We start from the raw sequence: 23,706 nt of genomic DNA on the forward strand, positions 1-23,706 counted from the left end.
TGAAAATCACCTAGCTAATGTGAAAATCACCTAGCTAATGTGAAAATCACCTAGCTAATGTGAAAATCACCCAGCTAATGTGAAAATCACCTAGCTAATGTGAAAATCACTAATGTGAAAATCACCTAGCTAATGTGAAAATCACCTAGCTAATGTGAAAATCACCTAGCTAATGTGAAAATCACCCAGCCAATGTGAAAATCACCTAGCTAATGTGAAAATCACTAATGTGAAAATCACCTAGCTAATGTGAAAATCACCTAGCTAATCTGAAAATCACCAAGCTAATGTGAAAATCACTAATGTGAAAATCACCCAGCTAATGTGAAAATCACCAAGCTAATGTGAAAATCACCTAGCTAATGTAAAAATCACCTAGCTAATGTGAAAATCACCAAGCTAATGTGAAAATCACCTAGCTAATGTGAAAATCACCCAGCTAATGTGAAAATCACCCAGCTAATGTGAAAATCACCTAGCTAGTGAAAATCACCTAGCTAATGTGAAAATCGCCTAGCTAATGTGAAAATCACCCAGCTAATGTGAAAATCACCTAGCTAATGTGAAAATCGCTAATGTGAAAATCACCTAGCTAATGTGAAAATCGCTAATGTGAAAATCACCTGGCTAATTCGACAGACATCCCAGACAATATTGTCAGATTAGACAGGGCTTTATATGCTTGAACATATCACAAAAATGTCTTGTGTCTACCGTTCATTAGAATTAAGGAGATAGAAAGTTCACACCTAACTGACCGTTTATTTTGTTTGACTTTTACATGTATACACTATAGAAACTTTAAGGCTACACAAATTGTAAACCCATTGATTCAAAATAACGATTAAGTGAATGTTGTGTAATAAATTTCATAAAATATTAAATGATTTTGAACAGCCTTTGTTTATTTTTTTCTGTGAAGATATTGAGTTATATAAGTAAGAATACATGAAATTCTTCTGAAGATATACACAATTGCACATTACTGTTCTCTACTGTCCCATATCATTTATGCACTAAAACAGGAAATTTAGTTTCGTTCTCATCACTGCTGGGGAACTGGAAGCCCTGCATCCTTGCCATTTCAATGATTTTTCTTGACTCCAGAATAAACGTAGAATAGTTAATATGTGGATATTTGTCTACAAGATCTTCAATGCCATCAGACGTCACCTGGTCACACCGAATAAGACCAATGTATCGTAAGGCTGGACAGTTTGCAGAGACAAAGCGGACACCAGCGTCAGTGACTGAGGGACACCAGCCTAGGTCCAGGTGTTCTAATCTCTGACCATATCTGCCAAGGTACTCTAGTCCTGCAGAAACAATGTTTTACAGAAGGGATCATACAAAACACATAAGTAAAACACCTTCAATATAAATTTTGACTTAGATATAGTAAAGACAAATACAATTGAAACATGTCATCTCAAAATTCAAGGGACTGTAGAAAATATTTCAACTCATCCGAATTGTGACTTAAAGATAGTGTCTGAATAAGGTTGACAATATCAGTTTCTTGATTGTCGTTACGGTTAAGGCTAAAGGTAATCCATGATACAAATACCATAGTTTAATCTGTTATTTAAAATGGTAGTAAATTAACAGAAAACAAATAGATTTCTACTTCCTAATTTTATTGTTTATTCATCCAAGCAAAACATGTAATAACAATACCAATCAACATCATTTGTACTTACATCATCCTGTACACGTGTACATCCCCCCCACTCCACCCCCCTCCCTCCACCCTTCCCTCAACTGTCAAAGCACATAGATATCATATATTTTACACAATGTCAATAAAAAACCCTAAAATGTGCTTATTGATACCCTACAAGAAATGATGTACGAAGCTAGATTTCATATTAACAGGAGTTTACTATGAATGAATAAACAAAAGCGTGGCAGTAGAAAGTTTTTACCTGTTACAGAAAACATTGTACAAGCACTAGACAAATCATGCACAATATAGGCTCTATTAATGAAAAATATTTTCAGCACTGCATTGTACAAGCACTAAATCTAACAAAGTACTTGATTACTGTCCTTTAGTAAACAAGCACAAATATTAGTTATTGATTTCATTACTACAGGACAGTGACACTTATTAAGAAACCAAAATTTAACTGGATAATGAAACAAGTAATTTATCGTCAGTATCAAATGTTGAGTCATCCTAACTACAAAGACAAAGACGGAAAATAATCAGGACTTGGAAATTGTTTCGACTCAAACGGAATTTCGACTCGAGCTATTTTGAGTTAATGAGGTTTCAACTGCATCATATTCTCATCATTGATGATAGGAGCCTTAAGTCTGTTCATCACAGCTGTTTGCTGGCTTTATCAACAGTTACAAGGGTCATACTAAGGCAGGATCTTCTTGTAGCAGCTGGTGACTGCCTCACTGAACAAAATACTGGAGGACCGTCACATGCCATGTACAGCAATTAGGGTACAGAGTCTTGCCCAAGGACACAACAACATCAGCACAGAAAGGTCCATTTCTCAGCTTTCTGCGAAACACAAACCACCATGGATTTGGTGTTTATGTAGGCCAATGCAATGACCAAATGAGCTATCATGGCCCCTGTTTATCATACCTGACACAAAGACAACATAACTTTATACTGGTCTAGCCTTACCGTTGACTGTTGATCATACAAGGTTTGGCCTTACCTGTATCAGTAATGTTACATGACACACAGTACAGTTTCCTCAGGTGAGAACAATGCATGGCAACCATCTCTACACAGCCATCATCCACGTTACGGTTCAGAGACAGATTCAGACATTCCAGCTGTGTACAATGTCGTGCAATTGCACACACAGTCTGTAAGCTCAGCTCATTTGAAGCAGACAAGTCCAAAGTCTGTAAAAACTTAAGCTGAAAAACAAAACAGAACCGTCCGATTAAGTTCTGTAGAAACTTAAGCTGGAAAATATCAAAAAAAGTCTGGTTAACATGTTAAGATGTAATGTGTGATAACAGACAGATGTAATGTGTGATAACAGATAGATGTAATGTGTAATAACAGATAACAGATAGATGTAATGTGTAATAACAGATAGATGTAATGTGTGATAACAGATAGATGTAATGTGTAATAACAGATAGATGTGATAGATGTAATGTGTAATAACAGATAGATGTAATGTGTAATAACAGATAGATGTAATGTGTAATAACAGATAGATGTAATGTGTAATAACAGATAGAAGTGTGATAACAGACAGATGTTATGTGTGATAACAGATAACAGATGTAATGTGTGATAACAGACAGATGTTATGTGTGATAACAGATAACAGATGTCATGTGTAATAACAGATAGATGTAATGTGTAATAACAGATAGATGTAATGTGTAATAACAGATAGATGTAATGTGTAATAACAGATAGATGTAATGTGTAATAACAGATAGATGTAATGTGTGATAACAGATAACAGATGTAATGTGTGATAACAGATAGATGTAATGTGTAATAACAGATAGAAGTGTGATAACAGACAGATGTAATGTGTGATAACAGATAACAGATGTAATGTGTGATAACAGATAGATGTAATGTGTGATAACAGATAACAGATAGGTGTAATGTGTGATAACAGGTATATGTAATGTGTGATAACAGATAGATGTAATGTGTGATAACAGATAGATGTAATGTGTGATAACAGGTATATGTAATGTGTGATAACAGATAGATGTAATGTGTGGTAACAGATAGATGTAATGCGTGATAACAGATAACAGATGTTATGTGTGATAACAGACAGATGTAATGTGTGATAACAGATAACAGATAGGTGTAATGTTTGATAACAGGTATATGTAATGTGTGATAACAGATAGATGTAATGTGTGATAACAGATAACAGATAGATGTAATGTATAAAACAGATAACAGATAGGTGTAATGTTTGAAAACAGGTATATGTAATGTGTGATAGCAGATAGGTATAATGTGTGATAACAGATAACAGATCGGTGTAATGTTTGATAACAGGTATATGTAATGTGTAATAACAGATAACAGATAGATGTAATGTGTGATAACAGATAGATGTAATGTGTGATAACAGATAACAGATGTTATGTGTGATAACAGATAACAGATAGATGTAATGTGTGATAACAGATAACAGATAGGTGTAATGTGTGATAACAGATAGATGTAATGTGTGATAACAGATAGATGTAATGTGTGATAACAGATAGATGATATGTGTGATAATGTGTTAGGTATCATATCACAAAGGGAGATAACATTTAACACATATTACATGTAACATCTATAGGTAACATACATCCTTAAGCTAGTGTACTCACTTTCTGAAGGTGATATGCTCCTGCGTCACCTATGCTGCTACTGTGCAGATTCACCAACCTTAACTCAGGACAACCATTGGCCAAAGCAATGATTCCCTCATCCTGAACCTTCAACGTAAAGTCAAAATTGTACAAGATTTATTTCAAATCACACAGGAAAATATATATACCATGAAACCAGTCTGTAAAGATCAAAAGGTAGCAGAACAATGGCCTTTATAGACAGGTGGTTGAGGTTCATGGACTATGAACTGCATTAACTGGGACCTGACATCTTCATAGATACCATATCTATAAATATATACCAGTAGGCATTCAAAGTAGGTTTAAGTGTGCAATGAAAATTAGATTTTGTACAGACATCAATGAAGTTGAAATAAAGTACAGCAGCAGTATATAATTTCAAGGAAGGCACTTTTTTATGAGTTACAATTTAAGTGTACGATCACAAAGAATCTTGATATCATTAAACCAATTTGGGTTTTACAGTTACAAAATGTATTGTTAAAATTTGTTTTATGTGTAGGACTTCTTCCAACACTCTAAGATGACTTAATTATTTCTAAATAAGCTTCATTATCATATCAATGCATGATATCCCAATTTTTCCTTTTCCCACATTATCTACCTTTCTTTTACAAAGTTATCTCCCTTGGCATTTTTAGCTTTCCTGCTGTAAGGTATTTTCAGTGAGGACTACTGTAACACTGCTGTCTGTGACCTCATTGCTTGTGGAACATGGAGAAATACACACAAGGGATATGAGTTTGAGGTAAGAACCAGTGTCCGATGCTCTATCACTCAGGCACTCAAGGACCATTACAATAAAACATTTACTTGACCCCAGGACTACAATATAAATGATTACTATCTATGATTTGGTTTCCGGCCTATTAATTCTAAGTAAATTATCAATTAAATTTCTGGTTGGGATAGATTTTTTGCTTGAACAGCCCTAAACAAAACCTGGAGTCTTGGGGTAAGATAGATGTTTACTGGAATAGCCCTAAACAAAACCTTGAGTCCTGTGGAATAGTCCTAAACAAAACTGGGAGTCCTGGGGTGAGATAGATGTTTTACTGGAATAGCCCTAAACAAAACCTGGAGTCCTGTGGAATAGTCCTAAACAAAACCTGGAGTCCTGGGGGGATAGATGTTTTACTGGAATAGCCCTAAACAAAACCTGGAGTCCTGAGGTGAGGTAGATGTTTTACTGGAATAGCCCTAAACAAAACCTGGAGTCCTGAGGTGAGGTAGATGTTTTACTGGAATAGCCCTAAACAAAACCTGGAGTCCTGGGGTGAGATAGATGTTTTACTGGAATAGCCCTAAACAAAACCTGGAGTCCTGTGGAATAGTCCTAAACAAAACCTGGAGTCCTGGGGGGATAGATGTTTTACTGGAATAGCCCTAAACAAAACCTGGAGTCCTGTGGAATAGTCCTAAACAAAACCTGGAGTCCTGGGGGGATAGATGTTTACTGGAATAGCCCTAAACAAAACCTGGAGTCCTGTGGAATAGTCCTAAACAAAACCTGGAGTCCTGGGGGGATAGATGTTTTACTGGAATAGCCCTAAACAAAACCTGGAGTCCTTGGGTGAGGTAGATGTTTTACTGGAATAGCCCTAAACAAAACCTGGAGTCCTTGGGTGAGGTAGATGTTTTACTGGAATAGCCCTAAACAAAACCTGGAGTCCTGTGGAATAGTCCTAAACAAAACCTGGAGTCCTGGGGGGATAGATGTTTTACTGGAATAGCCCTAAACAAAACCTGGAGTCCTGTGGAATAGTCCTAAACAAAACCTGGAGTCCTGGGGGGATAGATGTTTACTGGAATAGCCCTAAACAAAACCTGGAGTCCTGTGGAATAGTCCTAAACAAAACCTGGAGTCCTGGGGGGATAGATGTTTACTGGAATAGCCCTAAACAAAACCTGGAGTCCTTGGGTGAGGTAGATGTTTTACTGGAATAGCCCTAAACAAAACCTGGAGTCCTTGGGTGAGGTAGATGTTTTACTGGAATAGCCCTAAACAAAACCTGGAGTCCTTGGGTGAGGTAGATGTTTTACTGGAATAGCCCTAAACAAAACCTGGAGTCCTTGGGTGAGGTAGATGTTTTACTGGAATAGCCCTAAACAAAACCTGGAGTCCTGGGGTGAGATAGATGTTTTACTGGAATAGCCCTAAACAAAACCTGGAGTCCTGTGGAATAGTCCTAAACAAAACCTGGAGTCCTGGGGGGATAGATGTTTTACTGGAATAGCCCTAAACAAAACCTGGAGTCCTGTGGAATAGTCCTAAACAAAACCTGGAGTCCTGGGGGGATAGATGTTTACTGGAATAGCCCTAAACAAAACCTGGAGTCCTGTGGAATAGTCCTAAACAAAACCTGGAGTCCTGGGGGGATAGATGTTTTACTGGAATAGCCCTAAACAAAACCTGGAGTCCTTGGGTGAGGTAGATGTTTTACTGGAATAGCCCTAAACAAAACCTGGAGTCCTGTGGAATAGTCCTAAACAAAACCTGGAGTCCTGGGGGGATAGATGTTTTACTGGAATAGCCCTAAACAAAACCTGGAGTCCTGTGGAATAGTCCTAAACAAAACCTGGAGTCCTGGGGGGATAGATGTTTACTGGAATAGCCTTAAACAAAACCTGGAGTCCTGTGGAATAGTCCTAAACAAAACCTGGAGTCCTGGGGGGATAGATGTTTACTGGAATAGCCCTAAACAAAACCTGGAGTCCTTGGGTGAGGTAGATGTTTTACTGGAATAGCCCTAAACAAAACCTGGAGTCCTTGGGTGAGGTAGATGTTTTACTGGAATAGCCCTAAACAAAACCTGGAGTCCTGTGGAATAGTCCTAAACAAAACCTGGAGTCCTGGGGGGATAGATGTTTACTGGAATAGCCCTAAACAAAACCTGGAGTCCTGTGGAATAGTCCTAAACAAAACCTGGAGTCCTGGGGGGATAGATGTTTACTGGAATAGCCCTAAACAAAACCTGGAGTCCTTGGGTGAGGTAGATGTTTTACTGGAATAGCCCTAAACAAAACCTGGAGTCCTTGGGTGAGGTAGATGTTTTACTGGAATAGCCCTAAACAAAACCTGGAGTCCTTGGGTGAGGTAGATGTTTTACTGGAATAGCCCTAAACAAAACGTGGCTACCGTGGGTGAGGGGGATGTGTTACTGGAATAGTCCTAAACAAAACCTGGAGTCCTGGGGGGATAGATGTTTACTGGAATAGCCCTAAACAAAACCTGGAGTCCTTGGGTGAGGTAGATGTTTTACTGGAATAGCCCTAAACAAAACCTGGAGTCCTTGGGTGAGGTAGATGTTTTACTGGAATAGCCCTAAACAAAACCTGGAGTCCTTGGGTGAGGTAGATGTTTTACTGGAATAGCCCTAAACAAAACCTGGAGTCCTGGGGTGAGATAGATGTTTTACTGGAATAGCCCTAAACAAAACCTGGAGTCCTGTGGAATAGTCCTAAACAAAACCTGGAGTCCTGGGGGGATAGATGTTTTACTGGAATAGCCCTAAACAAAACCTGGAGTCCTGTGGAATAGTCCTAAACAAAACCTGGAGTCCTGGGGGGATAGATGTTTACTGGAATAGCCCTAAACACAACCTGGAGTCCTGTGGAATAGTCCTAAACAAAACCTGGAGTCCTGGGGGGATAGATGTTTTACTGGAATAGCCCTAAACAAAACCTGGAGTCCTTGGGTGAGGTAGATGTTTTACTGGAATAGCCCTAAACAAAACCTGGAGTCCTTGGGTGAGGTAGATGTTTTACTGGAATAGCCCTAAACAAAACCTGGAGTCCTGTGGAATAGTCCTAAACAAAACCTGGAGTCCTGGGGGGATAGATGTTTTACTGGAATAGCCCTAAACAAAACCTGGAGTCCTGTGGAATAGTCCTAAACAAAACCTGGAGTCCTGGGGGGATAGATGTTTACTGGAATAGCCTTAAACAAAACCTGGAGTCCTGTGGAATAGTCCTAAACAAAACCTGGAGTCCTGGGGTGATAGATGTTTACTGGAATAGCCCTAAACAAAACCTGGAGTCCTTGGGTGAGGTAGATGTTTTACTGGAATAGCCCTAAACAAAACCTGGAGTCCTTGGGTGAGGTAGATGTTTTACTGGAATAGCCCTAAACAAAACCTGGAGTCCTGTGGAATAGTCCTAAACAAAACCTGGAGTCCTGGGGGGATAGATGTTTACTGGAATAGCCCTAAACAAAACCTGGAGTCCTGTGGAATAGTCCTAAACAAAACCTGGAGTCCTGGGGGGATAGATGTTTACTGGAATAGCCCTAAACAAAACCTGGAGTCCTTGGGTGAGGTAGATGTTTTACTGGAATAGCCCTAAACAAAACCTGGAGTCCTTGGGTGAGGTAGATGTTTTACTGGAATAGCCCTAAACAAAACCTGGAGTCCTTGGGTGAGGTAGATGTTTTACTGGAATAGCCCTAAACAAAACCTGGAGTCCTGTGGAATAGTCCTAAACAAAACCTGGAGTCCTGGGGGGATAGATGTTTACTGGAATAGCCCTAAACAAAACCTGGAGTCCTTGGGTGAGGTAGATGTTTTACTGGAATAGCCCTAAACAAAACCTGGAGTCCTTGGGTGAGGTAGATGTTTTACTGGAATAGCCCTAAACAAAACCTGGAGTCCTTGGGTGAGGTAGATGTTTTACTGGAATAGTCCTAAACAAAACCTGGAGTCCTGTGGAATAGTCCTAAACAAAACCTGGAGTCCTGGGGGGATAGATGTTTACTGGAATAGCCCTAAACAAAACCTGGAGTCCTGTGGAATAGTCCTAAACAAAACCTGGAGTCCTGGGGGGATAGATGTTTACTGGAATAGCCCTAAACAAAACCTGGAGTCCTTGGGTGAGGTAGATGTTTTACTGGAATAGCCCTAAACAAAACCTGGAGTCCTTGGGTGAGGTAGATGTTTTACTGGAATAGCCCTAAACAAAACCTGGAGTCCTTGGGGTGAGGTAGATGTTTTACTGGAATAGCCCTAAACAAAACCTGGAGTCCTTGGGTGAGGTAGATGTTTTACTGGAATAGCCCTAAACAAAACCTGGAGTCCTGTGGAATAGCCCTAAACAAATCCTGGAGTCCTGGGGGGATAGATGTTTTACTGGAATAGCTCTAAACAAAACCTGGAGTCCTGGGGTGAGGTAGATGTTTAGCACCTAAGGGAAATTTCAATCGCCAGAGTTTGTTTGATGATTCAGACATCTTGTACATTATTGCCAATCGTAATGTTGATTAATATTGATAAACAAACTAATAACAGCTGACCTTTGCACAGCTATCCACAGACAATCGTCTCAAAAGTGGACAATACTCCGCCAGACCAGCCAATCCTTCGTTGCCAACGTCCTCGCACTGACTGATGTGAACACCCTCAAGTTTCCGACACCCAGCAGCCAGCTGTTAATAACAGATCTATTTAATAATGTTTTGTATATCAAGCATATCATACAAGATTCATATGAAATTTAATAAGTGATTTTAATCATTTCAAATGACACAAACTTCAGGCAATTGTTTCGTTAAACTACTGTGTAAGATTTCTGTCAGAAGAGTTCAGACTACCTATCTGTGACTTTATTTTCGTATTGATCGACCACCAAATTCATATTAACTGCATCGATGGATATATTTGCCAAAAGTTTTTTTTTATTCTCGGATAAAACTGTTCATTTTTACTGCCTCAAAGTTGCCCAAAAACACATTAAACATATGTCTTAGCTCGGGTAAATCAAGAGAAAGTTAAACTGTGACGAAAGCTTCCGTGTATTCAGTATACAAAGCTGATATTAAGTGAGTACAAAGGAGTAAGTCCAACATGGTGGTTCTTCCATACACTGGATGTTTATTGCGGAGCGTTGTTAACATGTTTCAACTCCCGGTGAGTTGTCATCAGAACAACATCTCTAGGCAGTGTATTGTGACGTCATGGAGACAGGTGTAAACAAGCAAGTGACGTCATAATTCAACAATTACATTGAGCAATGGGTAAACAATATATACAGCGGATATAGTAGACATTATATGAAGTTGATATAAATGATAATATCTAAATTCATAGGTTATAATCATAATAAGTCTGTTACCTCAGGTAAGTTATATATATATATATATAATAAAGGAATAGGTTATGATCATAATAAGCCTGTTAACTCAGGTAAGTTATATATATATATATAATAAAGGTATAGGTTATAATCATTATAAGTCTGTTACCTCAGGTAAGTTATATATATATATATATATAATAAAGGAATAGGTTATAATCATTATAAGTCTGTTAACTCAGGTAAGTTATATATATATATATATATATAATAAAGGAATAGGTTATAATCATTATAAGTCTGTTAACTCAGGTAAGTATATATATATATATATATATAATAAAGGAATAGGTTATGATCATAATAAGCCTGTTAACTCAGGTAAGTTATATATATATATATAATAAAGGAATAGGTTATAATCATTATAAGTCTGTTACCTCAGGTAAGTTATATATATATAATAAAGGTATAGGTTATAATCATTATAAGTCTGTTACCTCAGGTAAGTTATATATATATATATATAATAAAGGTATAGGTTATAATCATTACAAGCCTGTTAACTCAGGTAAGTTATATATATATAATAAAGGTATAGGTTATAATCATAATAAGCCTGTTACCTCAGGTAAGTTATATATATATATATAATAAAGGTATAGGTTATAATCATTACAAGCCTGTTAACTCAGGTAAGTTATATATATATAATAAAGGAATAGGTTATGATCATAATAAGTCTGTTACCTCAGGTAAGTTATATATATATATATATAATAAAGTTATAGGTTATAATCATTACAAGCCTGTTACCTCAGGTAAAGTTTATAGTGAAGGTGATACATCAAGAAAATTGTAATTGATTGTTAGTCATGTTTGCAATCATCATGTTTCTGATTGTAGAAATCATGGAAGAACAAGAAACATTACCAACTAAATTCTAACATTATCCCGCTAGGAAGGAATCAATAATATACACAGATTTTGTTGTCAGTCCGTATCTGTTGTAATTAGTAAAGTATCAGGGATACTTGCAGACATTGCTACTAGTGGCATGTGTTTAAATCGGATGGTTTCGTCGTCTCCATAAAGGCAATGTATGATTCCTTGGTACGGAGTCTAACATTAATTTTGTTCCCTGTTTGCACTAGGCCAATAATGGAGATATCCTGCAAATAATTTACTTTTCAGACAGATGAATTTCCAACTGGAAGTAACAACTTTGCTCAGACAGTGACATGACATTGTTTCCTTTTCTTTTTTTCGACGGAATACAGTGTATGACATGAATCTGTTTGACAAATATGTTTTGGTAAGAGATGCCCTGATACCCTTTGCAAATTTGATTTGAATTTTATGTGGACAAATGGAATCCTTATAGACCTGAGATATATCTATAAAGTAATTCATAACTTACTGCCTCAAGGCCTTTGTCAGTGATCCTGTAGCAAACTTCCAGATGAATATTTCGTAGATTATGGCAATTTTCACCGATAGCTGTCAGTACTTTGTCAGACGTCACAGCTATACACCTGTCAGGGCAAACAACCAGAACATTTTTAATTTCACAGACAACATTTGCTAGACTTCATCAATAAATAACCTCAAAGATGGGAGGATTGTCAATAGTAGAATGAAATCACAATAATGTCCTTGAAATTGAAAAATAGAGACAGCAATGATCTGATTCTTTTTCTACGAGATATATATATATACAGGCTGTAAGCTGGTGAAGGTTTATATAGATATTGTAGGTATAGATATACAGGCTGTAAGCTGGGGAAGGTTTATATATATGTTGTAGGTATAGATATACAGGCTGTAAGCTGGTGAAAGTTTATATATATATTGTAGGTATAGATATACAGGCTGTAAGCTGGGGAAGGTTTATATATATGTTGTAGGTATAGATATACAGGCTGTAAGCTGGTGAAGGTTTATATATATATTGTAGGTATAGATATACAGGCTGTAAGCTGGAGAAGGTTTATATATATATTGTAGGTATAGATATACAGGCTGTAAGCTGGTGAAGGTTTATATATATATTGTAGGTATAGATATACAGGCTGTAAGCTGGGGAATGTTTATATATATGTTGTAGGTATAGATATACAGGCTGTAAGCTGGGGAAGGTTTATATATATGTTGTAGGTATAGATATACAGGCTGTAAGCTGGAGAAGGTTTATATATATATTGTAGGTATAGATATACAGGCTGTAAGCTGGGGAAGGTTTATATATATATGTTGTAGGTATAGATATACAGGCTGTAAGCTGGTGAAGGTTTATATATATATGTTGTAGGTATAGATATACAGGCTGTAAGCTGGTGAAGGTTTATATATATGTTGTAGGTATAGATATACAGGCTGTAAGCTGGTGAAGGTTTATATATATGTTGTAGGTATAGATATACAGGCTGTAAGCTGGGGAAGGTTTATATATATGTTGTAGGTATAGATATACAGGCTGTAAGCTGGGGAAGGTTTAGAACTATTAAGAGTTGATTTCTTGATTTACATCTTTATCTGATCATTTTTTTTACGAATCTTGTTTTTCTCATACATATCAAATAGAGGATATGAAGTTTCAACATCAGCATCAACCCAATAGGAAATATCAAACTATGGAGGCTCTTCTGGAGACAAACATCAGTAAGTGTTACTGTTATCAAATTGTTTAAATTTCACACTTGAAGACAAGTGTATGCAGAATGTAAATTATTCAAAATCTAACACGAAAAAATCCCAGTACCTTTTCTAGTTGCCTCAACATATTTAACTCTACATCTAAGATTTATCTCTACAACTATACTCACCTTGAGAGTTTCAATGTTTTTAGGTGTTTACAGGTCGTAACAGTGCTTACAAGACAATCCTCAGAGATTGTTACAATGTCAGAAATATTTAGATAAATCACTCTATCACTGTAGGAGGTCAAGTTCTTCATCACCACATCAGTGACCTTGACCTGGTTCCGAAGGTCAATGACACGCCAAAGGTCTGGGTCATGAGAGATAGTATACCATAGTTTGCAAACACTGGAAACATTATGTAACAAGTCATACATTGACAGATGCTGGAAAATCTGTATCAATAGATATGATGGAATATTAAAGTGGACGGTTGAATCAGTTGCACCATCATCTTCACAAGTTTTTGACCTGCAACTCATATTAGTTGTTTCCTTATTCATAGGAATTTCAAAATTGTATGTGTTGACAATGACACCTGGAAATCCTCGCATCGGCTGCGACACAACTTCTGGTTGTGGAAACCCTCGAGGAAACACAGGCCTCTGTGATGTTGAAGACGTAGATGACATCACAGAAATAGAAAATGTCTGCTTCGGTGATGAAGTAGATGAGTTTGGTGATGGTGTTGAAGAGTTTGGTGATGAAAATAATGCTTCTGTTTCTTGTAATGGTTTTGATATTTCACCAGAATTAGACATTAAGTCTGGTTTAGATGCTGATGACGATGTAGCTGTTGATATAGAAAATGGTTTCCTAATGGAAGATGATGTTAACACTGAATTCCCTGTACCAGATAGACAAAGGTGATCTGTCCCACAATGAAATTTATTATCGTTATGATTTGAAGTTGATGTGCTGTCTATGTCACTATAAACACCTTGATGTGATGAATTATTTACAATGGGCGGCGATTCACCTTTAGATCTAATGGGACACAATGTCTCCCCCGTCTCATCATCTCCATAAGATGAAATTTGACTAGAAACACACTGAGAAGCAGTAGAAACGGTAACATGTTCTGTAACACAAATTTCTGAATCAAAACCTGAGTTATCAGATTTATCAGTTCTAGGACAAGAATATCTTGTTAAATTGCACTCATGTCCATGACCTCTTTCAAATGACCTTGGCCTTTCCGAAGAAGATGACCCTTGAACCAATGATGACCCTTCTACACCAAGTGATCTAGTTTTAAGAAGGTTTGCACAAGTGTGATTTTTAATACTTTCTGTTTTTGGAAGTGATTCAAAATAATTATTGATATCCTCTGTTTTGTCAATGGCGTCTAGGTATTCAGTCGACGGTACTCTCTTCCTTTTGCATGGGTTTGTAAATCTTTCCTCAGGACAGTGTTCTTCTAATTGGTCAATTGATGTCCTGTCATCATACAAACATCCCTCTGATTGATTAGACTTTGTTGCATCACACAGAAGACTTCCTTCTGACTGATTTTCAGACAAAATGTCAGATTTGTTATCTGTTTGCATTCTTGTTGGGTCTTGTTGATCTGATGCCATTTTCAAGCTTAAAACTTCGGATACTACGGGCAAGTCTGAAGTGTCACATGATCAGTATCTTACATGTCACATGACCAGAATTCTGAAAAAAAGAAAGATAAATCTTTTATCATATTTTAAATATCAATCATTTGATAAAAATAAATCGAATTTGTAAATGTAAATCTAATACAATGACAACAAAATAGAACACTACTGTTATAAAATCTTTTAGTACCACGAATAAGTCTTTCAAAATGCATGATAAAAATGAAATAATTTGTACAACTTAAAGGACATTCTACTTTCTGAGAGTCCGTCTCCTAATAAATTCCTCATTTTCTAAACCTAAACCAAAACTGTAAAGCAAAGAACTGATGCTAGGTGACATACCCATCACCTAGCTAGAAATACTATTAGAGTTGTTCCCCTTGACTACACTCTTTTTATACATGTAATCAAGTTGATACCATAGTGATATATCTTTGAAAAAATGTTTTTTGGTAAAAATCAGCAAATGTTCAGAACTATTTTGATATATAGAAAATGTAAAATGGTGATACTTGAACAGGGATCTGTTCTTGTTCTATGATACAGGAAAAAGGCCCTAAACCCTGTCTAAGGTAAATTATGTCACCATAATTCAGAGTGCAATAAAACTGTTGCACGTTTAACAAAGAATGTTAATCTTCATCATTAGTTATCACCATATATAATCAAGTGTGTTGCTTATTTAAATACAACAGAGGTCATTAATAATTTCAATTCCTTCACTAGGATTTGAACCTGGGACTTCAGTCTTACTAGCTATAGCCTTATGTTCAACTGATCACACTGAAGAAAACCTCTCTGTAACTGAGCGGTCTATTAACTGGCATTCCCAACACATAACTGTCCATCTAATAGCAGTGCCACTTCAGGCATCCCTTGAAAATGGTCACCCAACAAGTCTACGGAAACATTGTACTGCCATGCTGTTTGAGGGCAGTTTACAGGACATACCTTCCCAATCACTGCCATCAAATGTAACATGCATTGACTGTAACATGGAGTTGCCACCATCCAGCAGATAACCTTGATCATTGTTGCTTACCTTGAGAACATGTACGTGACACTCAATCCCTTCAGCCACAAAATTAATTAAAGCTAGCTATTGGACTGCATTGCTGTTTCAAAATTATAAACCTACATCTATATATCAATGAACCTCACAATATGGGTATGAATTAAATGGCTCTGACAATAAGATAACTCAATGGCATTTAAAGATCAGCAAAGTTTGATTAAAATAAAAACAAACTGATAATTAATTAATAGGGCTAAAAATATACATAACTACGCTGTTCTCACTGGCTGAATGACATTGTAAGGCATAAAATAATAGCAGGATATTGTGAAACAATTTTAAAAGAAACCCGTCATTGTATAAGAAATAGATCCCTGTTATCTAAATAGTAAAAGCTGTGCAACAAATAACAATATATATATATATAATTCTAATACTTCAACCAGACGTGTGTCCTTTATTCCGACAACGCCCACGCAACAACACAATAAATCCTGGACTTCAACGATCACAAATAAGCTCTGAAGAAAACTTGCACATGATCGAAAATATACTTAAGTCCGCGTTTGTTTCATTTACGAATCATGATTGAAACAAATAACTATAATCTTAGTAGGAAACTATCATTACCAGTGTTCCTCAAAACGTATTCTGTTGGAAACAGGTGCCTGTGTAAAACGTAATCGAATGGTGTGTGTGTGATGTTCGGAATAGGGGAACATGCGAGTCATTCTCAAATGTTATGTAAACATCCGAAACATCCCGATCACAAAGAACTCAAAAGCTCAGACGTTTTTCTCATATGTAAAGCGGAAGTAAAAACTGAGTAATCGTCCCAAACTTTATAGGAAAGAAATTCCAGAAGTAGAATAATAATTTGGACATGAATGATGAGCTTGCATGTTAATTGTGAGTATATGTTGAAACAATGGAACTTTCATGATTTTTTATTTGAAGCACTGTATAAGAACGACGTAACCCAGCCATCTATACACGGGCCGGGTACTTGCAAGTTTAGTAAGTTACAGATTTGTGGGGGCGGGGGCGAGTTGGATGGGTCGGATTGAGTGGGCGGGGCTGGTTAGGGACTTATTACCATGTATTATACCGAGTCACAAGGTAGGTAAGCTTAAAACTGTTCAGCTTGAAGTGCATCTGTGGATCTTTAAGGTTAGAAAGTCTAACAGATACAGTTGATCATAAGGAAGATTGGTTAGTTTTATATTAGTGTTGACCAGGTTCAGAAATACCGGCAAATCTGGCTATATAGGCAAATATGATTATACATGTATAGGGCAAATTTAAACATATAGCTCAAGTCTTTTTTCTTTTGTGCAGACTGAAAAAAAATTGATGACAAATCATGCAAGTCAGTTTAATGAAGTTTAAGGTTTAGGCTTTTTTGCTCAATTCCATACACTTACTATTTGGGATCAAACTCTATAGCGAGTCCATCCAATATAGCGTCATTAACTCCTTGTATTGACTGCAGATAAGCATCCCTCTGATGCAGATTCAGGCCACAGATGCATTCAGCCTGATGCAAATAAAATATAACAAGCAATGAAAATGATTATTTTGTGGTGGAAGCAAGAACGATATGTGGTGTTACAATAATGAATGAAGGAAATTTATGTCTGATCATGTGAACATGTCAATAAAGGGATGCAAGTACCAAAATGTACAGTAACAAAATTGAGTCAATTCTCCGGAAATGATGTCTAATGACAAGAAACATTCATTTTGTCAACTCACTAGATATGTGACTATTTTTATGTGCAACCATGTCACGACAAAGTATTTTTGAGTTGTTTACATTTGCCCTATATATGTATAGGTAGATATGCTGCTCCAGTACCTGCTGATATATTGATACCATTTACGTCTTCATTCCCAGCTAGGACAAAACAATATAACAAAATTGTAATGTTGTCAAGAGATGCAACATTACCACTAGTTGATAGTCACAATTTTAATACACTTTGTACTAAGAAAACCTTGGGTTTCCAGCAATAGTTAAACTTAATGTTTACAAGACCAAATATTTAGGAGTCCTACAACAGAATCTGAACTATAGAGCCTTATAATAACAAGTAAATTTTCAGATAAAGCAGACAAGAATCTTTCTTAGAAGAAGCTGAACTATTAAAGTTCCAGTTCAGATCATGTTCATAAAACCCAAGATTCACAAGGGGATAAAGTAGTTAAACAGACTTAACCTTCAACAAAGATCAAATTAGAAAACTTCACTTAAACTTGGATAGAAACACATTGTATAAGCAAGATGCTTATATATGCACCATAAAGCTCTAGACTAAGCTATAGATGTCCTGGAATTGGAAGATTACAAAAAAACAGATAAAATTTTTCCATAGTAACAGACACGAAAGTCTTTTGAGTAAGAGATTATGATCCAACTCACCTGATGTACTAAGTTGGATTCCTTAGGGAGATATACTTTGCAATATACTATTTGTTGATAGATCAATGATATGCTGGAAAATGATGCAAAATGTTACTGTAATGTCACAAATTATGAAGATATTTGATATTGTAGAGTCAGATCTGGATAAATTACAAACATAATTATGACTGGCTGCGTGAATTTTTTGGATCAAAAGAACAAATAACAGAATATAAAGGGAAATATTTGTTTATTTATTGATAATTCTTCAGTCCCAAGTGTCAACTAACAGAATGGATAACAACAATACAACACAAGTCTAAAATATTACAGTCACTTATACAGTACACATATGTAAAACAAATAGGAACTAGGGATGAAAATATTCTTTAAACGTAACATGAACTCTGCCAGACAAGCAAAATATATCTCATTTTGGTGTAAAAAGGAGAGAGTTAAAATTGCATTGAATCCTGTTTAAAACACTTGCTATTATTTGACTTTTGATGGCAGTAAAACTGATCGAAATGAATTGTCTGCAAATTATGACTAGGGACTAAAAACGCATATGATTGATTAAGTCAGAGCAAAAGAACGCACTATTTACATATTTGAAAAGAAAGTCTAAAAATGCCCACCTACATGATAAAATGACAACTTGACAATATAGAAATTGTAAAGACCCAGGTATGTCAGTGGATGAAATGGATTTTCATTCCTTTATCGAAAATTCAGTTAAAAAAAAATAAAAACTTTGGAGGTGCAGTCAAAAGATATTCCCCTTATAATTACATAGAGGCAATATGATTGAAAACACCAAATCAAGGATTTGCTATAAAATGCTATTAAACTGCTTGCCCCTTCCATCTCTTACACAATGTGACCTTTCCATACTATTAAACAAAAAATCAGAAAATCACCATTGATCCAAGCTGTCGAGATTTTCTCATAAATGCTTTTACCAAACATAACACTTCAAAACTACGTTTAGCCCATTGCAATTTCACTTCCCTGTAAATGGACCTCCTCAAAATGGAACACACCAATGTCCTACTTAACCTCCAATGTTTTCCTTCTATACTCTAGTCATATTTCAGTGTATCCACCAATATCTATCTCTTCCTCTTTCTATGTGAAGCCTCTTGACACTATCATTTAAACATGATGAGGTAGATCTGGATGACTGTGGTAGAACACTAGTGACTTCCTTCCCACTAGACTAGGTCAGTGAAAAAAGTTATGTTTGCCCTTCAAGCACAGAATTGGATATATCTGAGTTTGTGCCCAAAGCTTGTCATCTTCCACAGAAAAAACACCCACCTAACCTTGAACACACTAAACACACCATATTCACTATAAACATCAAACTCTGTACTCACTATAAACACCAAACTCTGAACTCGCTATAAACATCAAACTCTGTACTCACTATAAACATCAAACTCTGTACTCACTATAAACATCAAACTCTGTACTCACTATAAACATCAAACTCTGTACTCACTATAAACATCAAACTCTGTACTCACTATAAACACCAAACTCTGAACTCGCTATAAACATCAAACTCTGTACTCACTATAAACATCAAACTCTGTACTCACTATAAACACCAAACTCTGTACTCACTATTAACACCAAACTCTGTACTCACTATTAACACCAAACTCTGTACTCTCTATAAACACCAAACTCTGTACTCACTATAAACACCACACTCTGTACTCTCTATAAACACCACACTCTGTACTCACTATAAACACCAAACTCTGTACTCACTATAAACAACAAACTCTGTACTCACTATAAACATCAAACTCTGTACTCACTATAAACACCAAACTCTGTACTCACTATAAACACCACACTCTGTACTCACTATAAACACCAAACTCTGTACTCACTATAAACATCAAACTCTGTACTCACTATAAACACCAAACTCTGTACTCACTATAAACATCAAATTCTGTACTCACTATTAACATCAAATTCTGTACTCACTATAAACACCAAACTCTGTACTCACTATAAACACCAAACTCTGTACTCACTATAAACATCAAACTCTGTACTCACTATAAACACCAAACTCTGTACTCACTATAAACATCAAACTCTGTACTCACTATTAACATCAAATTCTGTACTCACCATAAACACCAAACTCTGTACTCACTATAAACATCAAATTCTGTACTCACTACAAACTCTGTACTCACTATAAACACCAAACTCTGTACTCACTATCAACACCAAACTCTGTACTCACTATAAACACCAAACTCTGTACTCACTATAAACACCAAACTCTGTACTCACTACAAACTCTTTACTCACTATAAACACTTAACTCTGTACTCTCTATAAACACTTAACTCTGTACTAACTATAAACACTTAACTCTGTACTCACTATAAACACTTAACTCTGTACTCACTACCAACTCTGTACTCACTATAAACATCAAACTCTGTACTCACTACAAACACCAAACACCTATGTGTTTAATCTACTCATTTTCTCTAACTTTCTTTAGAGTTGTTCCCCCTGAGTAACAATTTTTACTTTGTATTTTTGTCTCTTAATGTTATATTGCATATACACATTGTATACATGTATATTTGGCACCAAATTGTTTAATGTTTTTCTTGTTATTTACATTGAGATAGTTTAAAATGTTTTTTATTTATCATATAATTCCAGGTGAGATGGATTTATACTGGTTTATAGTGACACTTTTGACAAATTTAGAGAAATATCGCATTTCACTATCAAAAAATAACACTTTTGTAGACATACACCAATGAAAAGAGAGAACACAAATCATATAGCCGGTACAAAAAAAGTATATATTTTACAAGTGTGACTAATATTTTAGTATCTTTCAGGAGTATGACATTTATTCCAGCTGTGTTGTTCATTTCTATGGTTTATTTCAGGTTTATAAGAGAGAAACTGGTATAACATGTACTGGGTATACATTGTGTGAGGTTTTTTTCAGGAGGATATAAGACATGTTATTTAATTTTATCATGATAAGCAAATATTTACTATTATGTTTACACTATGTGACTGGCAACTACGGCAGCCCCATTTGCCTTGGGTCATTTTTATCTCCGCATTTTAGTTTTGTTACGTTTTCTCGCGGTCTGTCAAGGTATCCATGATGGATCTTAAGGGAGCAGGGCTGATGTTTTCCAGAAGACTCAACGGCGCACTACGGCTCAGCCTGCAGTCTTCCACGGATGACAGTACGTTCTTTCCAGACTCATCATGTTCCGATGGTATCCCTTCACATTCTGCTGGGAGCCCTCACATTTCTCACGTTCTGATCAAGGTCTGATACGGTTTACAGGGTCTCTGAAGGCTTTCTAAGGATGAAACATGGACGCCGGGCAACTCTGGAGCACTTTTGTACCCCATGGTATAAAACGAGGCCGCTCTAGGAATAGCAACCATTGTATCCTGAAACTTCAATGAGAGAGCGTGGATGTCCACGACGAAGAAGATTTTGTATTTGCATGTTTGCTGGGGGCATATATAATGTATTTGCGACAGCAGCACTTACAGAGAGGAAATGCAAGAGTTCAGCAGGCAAGCAGAAGGTGTATGAAATGGTGAAGATTTCTCCGACACAAATAAAACGCCCTGGTCTAGCCCACCTTTTTATACTCCCTCCCAGACCGCGCGTGCCGTGTCAGACCGTAGAAGAATGCAACGTGCCGTAGTGCACAGGGTCTGTTAACAGTCACATGCTGGGGCGCGCTGTGATTGAACGTGACAATATGGCTACCATACTCCTTAGCTTGCCGTGAGAACCATGACAAAACATAGCAACACGGGATAGAATGCGCAGCATCCCTGACAAACCGCTCACTAAACGCGGCAGAATGTAACACAACTTGAAAGGACCATGATATGCCGTGTAATGCACAAGCTTCCCATCCCACTACAGACCGCCTCCAAGTTCTGTTACGGCCTATCACGTGCTGTCACGTTTTGTTGCGTTCACCCCGTTTTACTAGGGCGTGTTAGGTTTCTCATTTGAGCCGTGACTGCTGTGGCACATTTTTTTGACAGTTTAAAAATCTGGCACGGCAACCACGGCAAACACGTCCTGTCAGGTTTGCCCATCCCGTTCTCTCGTGTTGCCTCACGTCCACTCCGTTTTGTATACGGTGGCCCGAAACGGGGTTGCCGTGGCCACCAGGAACATCGTGTAAACGTAGCATTATAAAACATGTTCTGTAAAGTTTTTGATTTAAGCCATGACTATCACACTGAAATGCTGAAAAAATCTGAATGGGTTGCTTACATTAACACTGATATTAGCAGGAAATGGCTTAAAAAAAAGGATAAAATTAGTTCTTGTTTGTTACTGTTCATGTCATCAATACAGTACTGGGTTTCATTTAGAGCTGCCTCTCCCTTATCTAAAGGTAAAACAGACTATTTTATTGTATACACAGGGTAGTCAGTGTTTTTAGTCACAAATTCACAATATTTAATTAATGTTATTATAGATAGATATGGCAAATTGGAAGCAGTAACCAGAGGAAGTGTAGAAATATGTTTGACCTTTGACCCAAGACTCTATATTTCAACAATATCCATGGAATCTGACTTTCTTTTCAAAGTTTTAGGTTTGGTTTTTCAGGATTACTTGTGTGATGTCCTCACAGAGTTGTTTTTATACTGTAACATCACCATCAGTACCTGACAGGTAGGAGAAACAATATTAAGAATTATTTATCACGCTTTTTCTGGTGATGAGGGTTTTATACAAATATCTTAAGTTTAACAAATTTCTTATTTTAGTTTCTTAGGAGCGAGATAAATTACAAGATTAGATTGTGTCCTTCTGTAGAAAATAGTCACTACATCAGTGTGATTGTCTAAACAACATGTACATTTGTTGTCATTCACACAATTATTGTAGTGTAGTATCAGACAATTCCATGGTACTGTTCAATGTAAAATTTTGAACATTTACAACAAATCTTCTAACACCCTAAAGCAGCATAATAACAGCCAACATTTCTAGAAATAACATTTCATTAGTATATATCGCTGTGTTGACAGGGGTGAAGGGGGAGGTGGACTTGGGAGTTGTATTTAGATCTCACAGTTACTAACGTTGTCAAACCCTGCTAAATATCACAGTTACTAACGTTGTCAAACCCTGCTAAATATCACAGTTACTAACGTTGTCAAACCCTGCTAAATATCACAGTTACTGACTTTGTCAAACCCTGCTAAATATCACAGTTACTGACTTTGTCAAACCCTGCTAAATATCACAGTTACTGACTTTGTCAAACCCTGCTAAATATCACAGTTACTGACTTTGTCAAACCCTGCTAAATATCACAGTTACTAACGTTGTCAAACCCTGCTAAATATCACAGTTACTGACTTTGTCAAACCCTGCTAAATATCACAGTTACTGACTTTGTCAAACCCTGCTAAATATCACAGTTACTGACTTTGTCAAACCCTGCTAAATATCACAGTTACTGACTTTGTCAAACCCTGCTAAATATCACA

General features: G+C 36.6%; 2 protein-coding genes and 1 long non-coding RNA gene across 10 annotated transcripts in view; 1 reads left to right on the forward strand and 2 right to left on the reverse strand.

Moving 5' to 3' along the window:
• Positions 1-884: 884 nt before the first annotated feature.
• On the reverse strand, positions 885-16,415 carry LOC132562545 (F-box/LRR-repeat protein 17-like). Its single transcript, XM_060227290.1, has 7 exons — positions 16,383-16,415; positions 13,254-14,789; positions 11,849-11,963; positions 9,650-9,781; positions 4,339-4,446; positions 2,682-2,889; positions 885-1,316 (listed from the first exon to the last, which is right to left on the reverse strand). Exons 2-7 carry the CDS (start codon positions 14,705-14,707, stop codon positions 1,006-1,008), a joined length of 2,328 nt encoding a protein of 775 aa, XP_060083273.1. The 5' UTR covers positions 14,708-14,789; positions 16,383-16,415; the 3' UTR covers positions 885-1,005.
• LOC132562546 (uncharacterized) lies at positions 4,944-9,321 on the reverse strand. Of its 8 annotated transcripts, none has more exons than XR_009554767.1 (10): positions 9,055-9,321; positions 8,396-9,002; positions 7,998-8,151; positions 7,835-7,884; positions 6,726-6,909; positions 6,271-6,612; positions 5,923-6,026; positions 5,710-5,840; positions 5,472-5,521; positions 4,944-5,439 (listed from the first exon to the last, which is right to left on the reverse strand). It is a non-coding gene; the product is annotated as an uncharacterized LOC132562546 (long non-coding RNA). The 8 variants fall into 8 exon arrangements; XR_009554766.1 differs by lacking the exons at positions 4,944-5,439; positions 5,472-5,521 and adding an exon at positions 5,566-5,677 and having other exon boundaries at positions 8,396-8,817; positions 8,899-9,002; XR_009554765.1 differs by lacking the exons at positions 4,944-5,439; positions 5,472-5,521 and adding an exon at positions 5,566-5,677 and having other exon boundaries at positions 8,396-8,499; positions 8,662-9,002.
• A 220-nt stretch (positions 16,416-16,635) lies between the features above and the next one.
• LOC132562548 (tyrosine-protein kinase Fer-like) overlaps positions 16,636-23,706 on the forward strand; it is a 36,618-nt gene continuing 29,547 nt past the window's right edge. The window contains exon 1 of the mRNA XM_060227293.1: positions 16,636-16,661. The gene's annotated coding sequence lies outside the window, so the exon portion shown is untranslated. The remainder of the gene's footprint in view (positions 16,662-23,706) is intronic.

The sequence above is a fragment of the Ylistrum balloti genome, unplaced genomic scaffold, assembly GCF_031769215.1.
Source record: "Ylistrum balloti isolate Yb309-2 unplaced genomic scaffold, AGI_CSIRO_Ybal_v1 Utg371444, whole genome shotgun sequence".
NCBI classification, from domain to species: domain Eukaryota; kingdom Metazoa; phylum Mollusca; class Bivalvia; order Pectinida; family Pectinidae; genus Ylistrum; species Ylistrum balloti.

Excerpts from the sequence above, each read along its gene's own strand:
- LOC132562545 (XM_060227290.1), bottom strand. The coding sequence starts at position 14,707 with ATGGCATCAGATCAACAAGACCCAACAAGAATGCAAACAGATAACAAA. Across the intron at positions 11,964-13,253 it reads AAAACATTGAAACTCTCAAG|GTGTATAGCTGTGACGTCTG; the intron begins GTGAGTATAGTT and ends TTGCCCTGACAG. Across the intron at positions 4,447-9,649 it reads CTGTGGATAGCTGTGCAAAG|GTTCAGGATGAGGGAATCAT; the intron begins GTCAGCTGTTAT and ends TTTACGTTGAAG.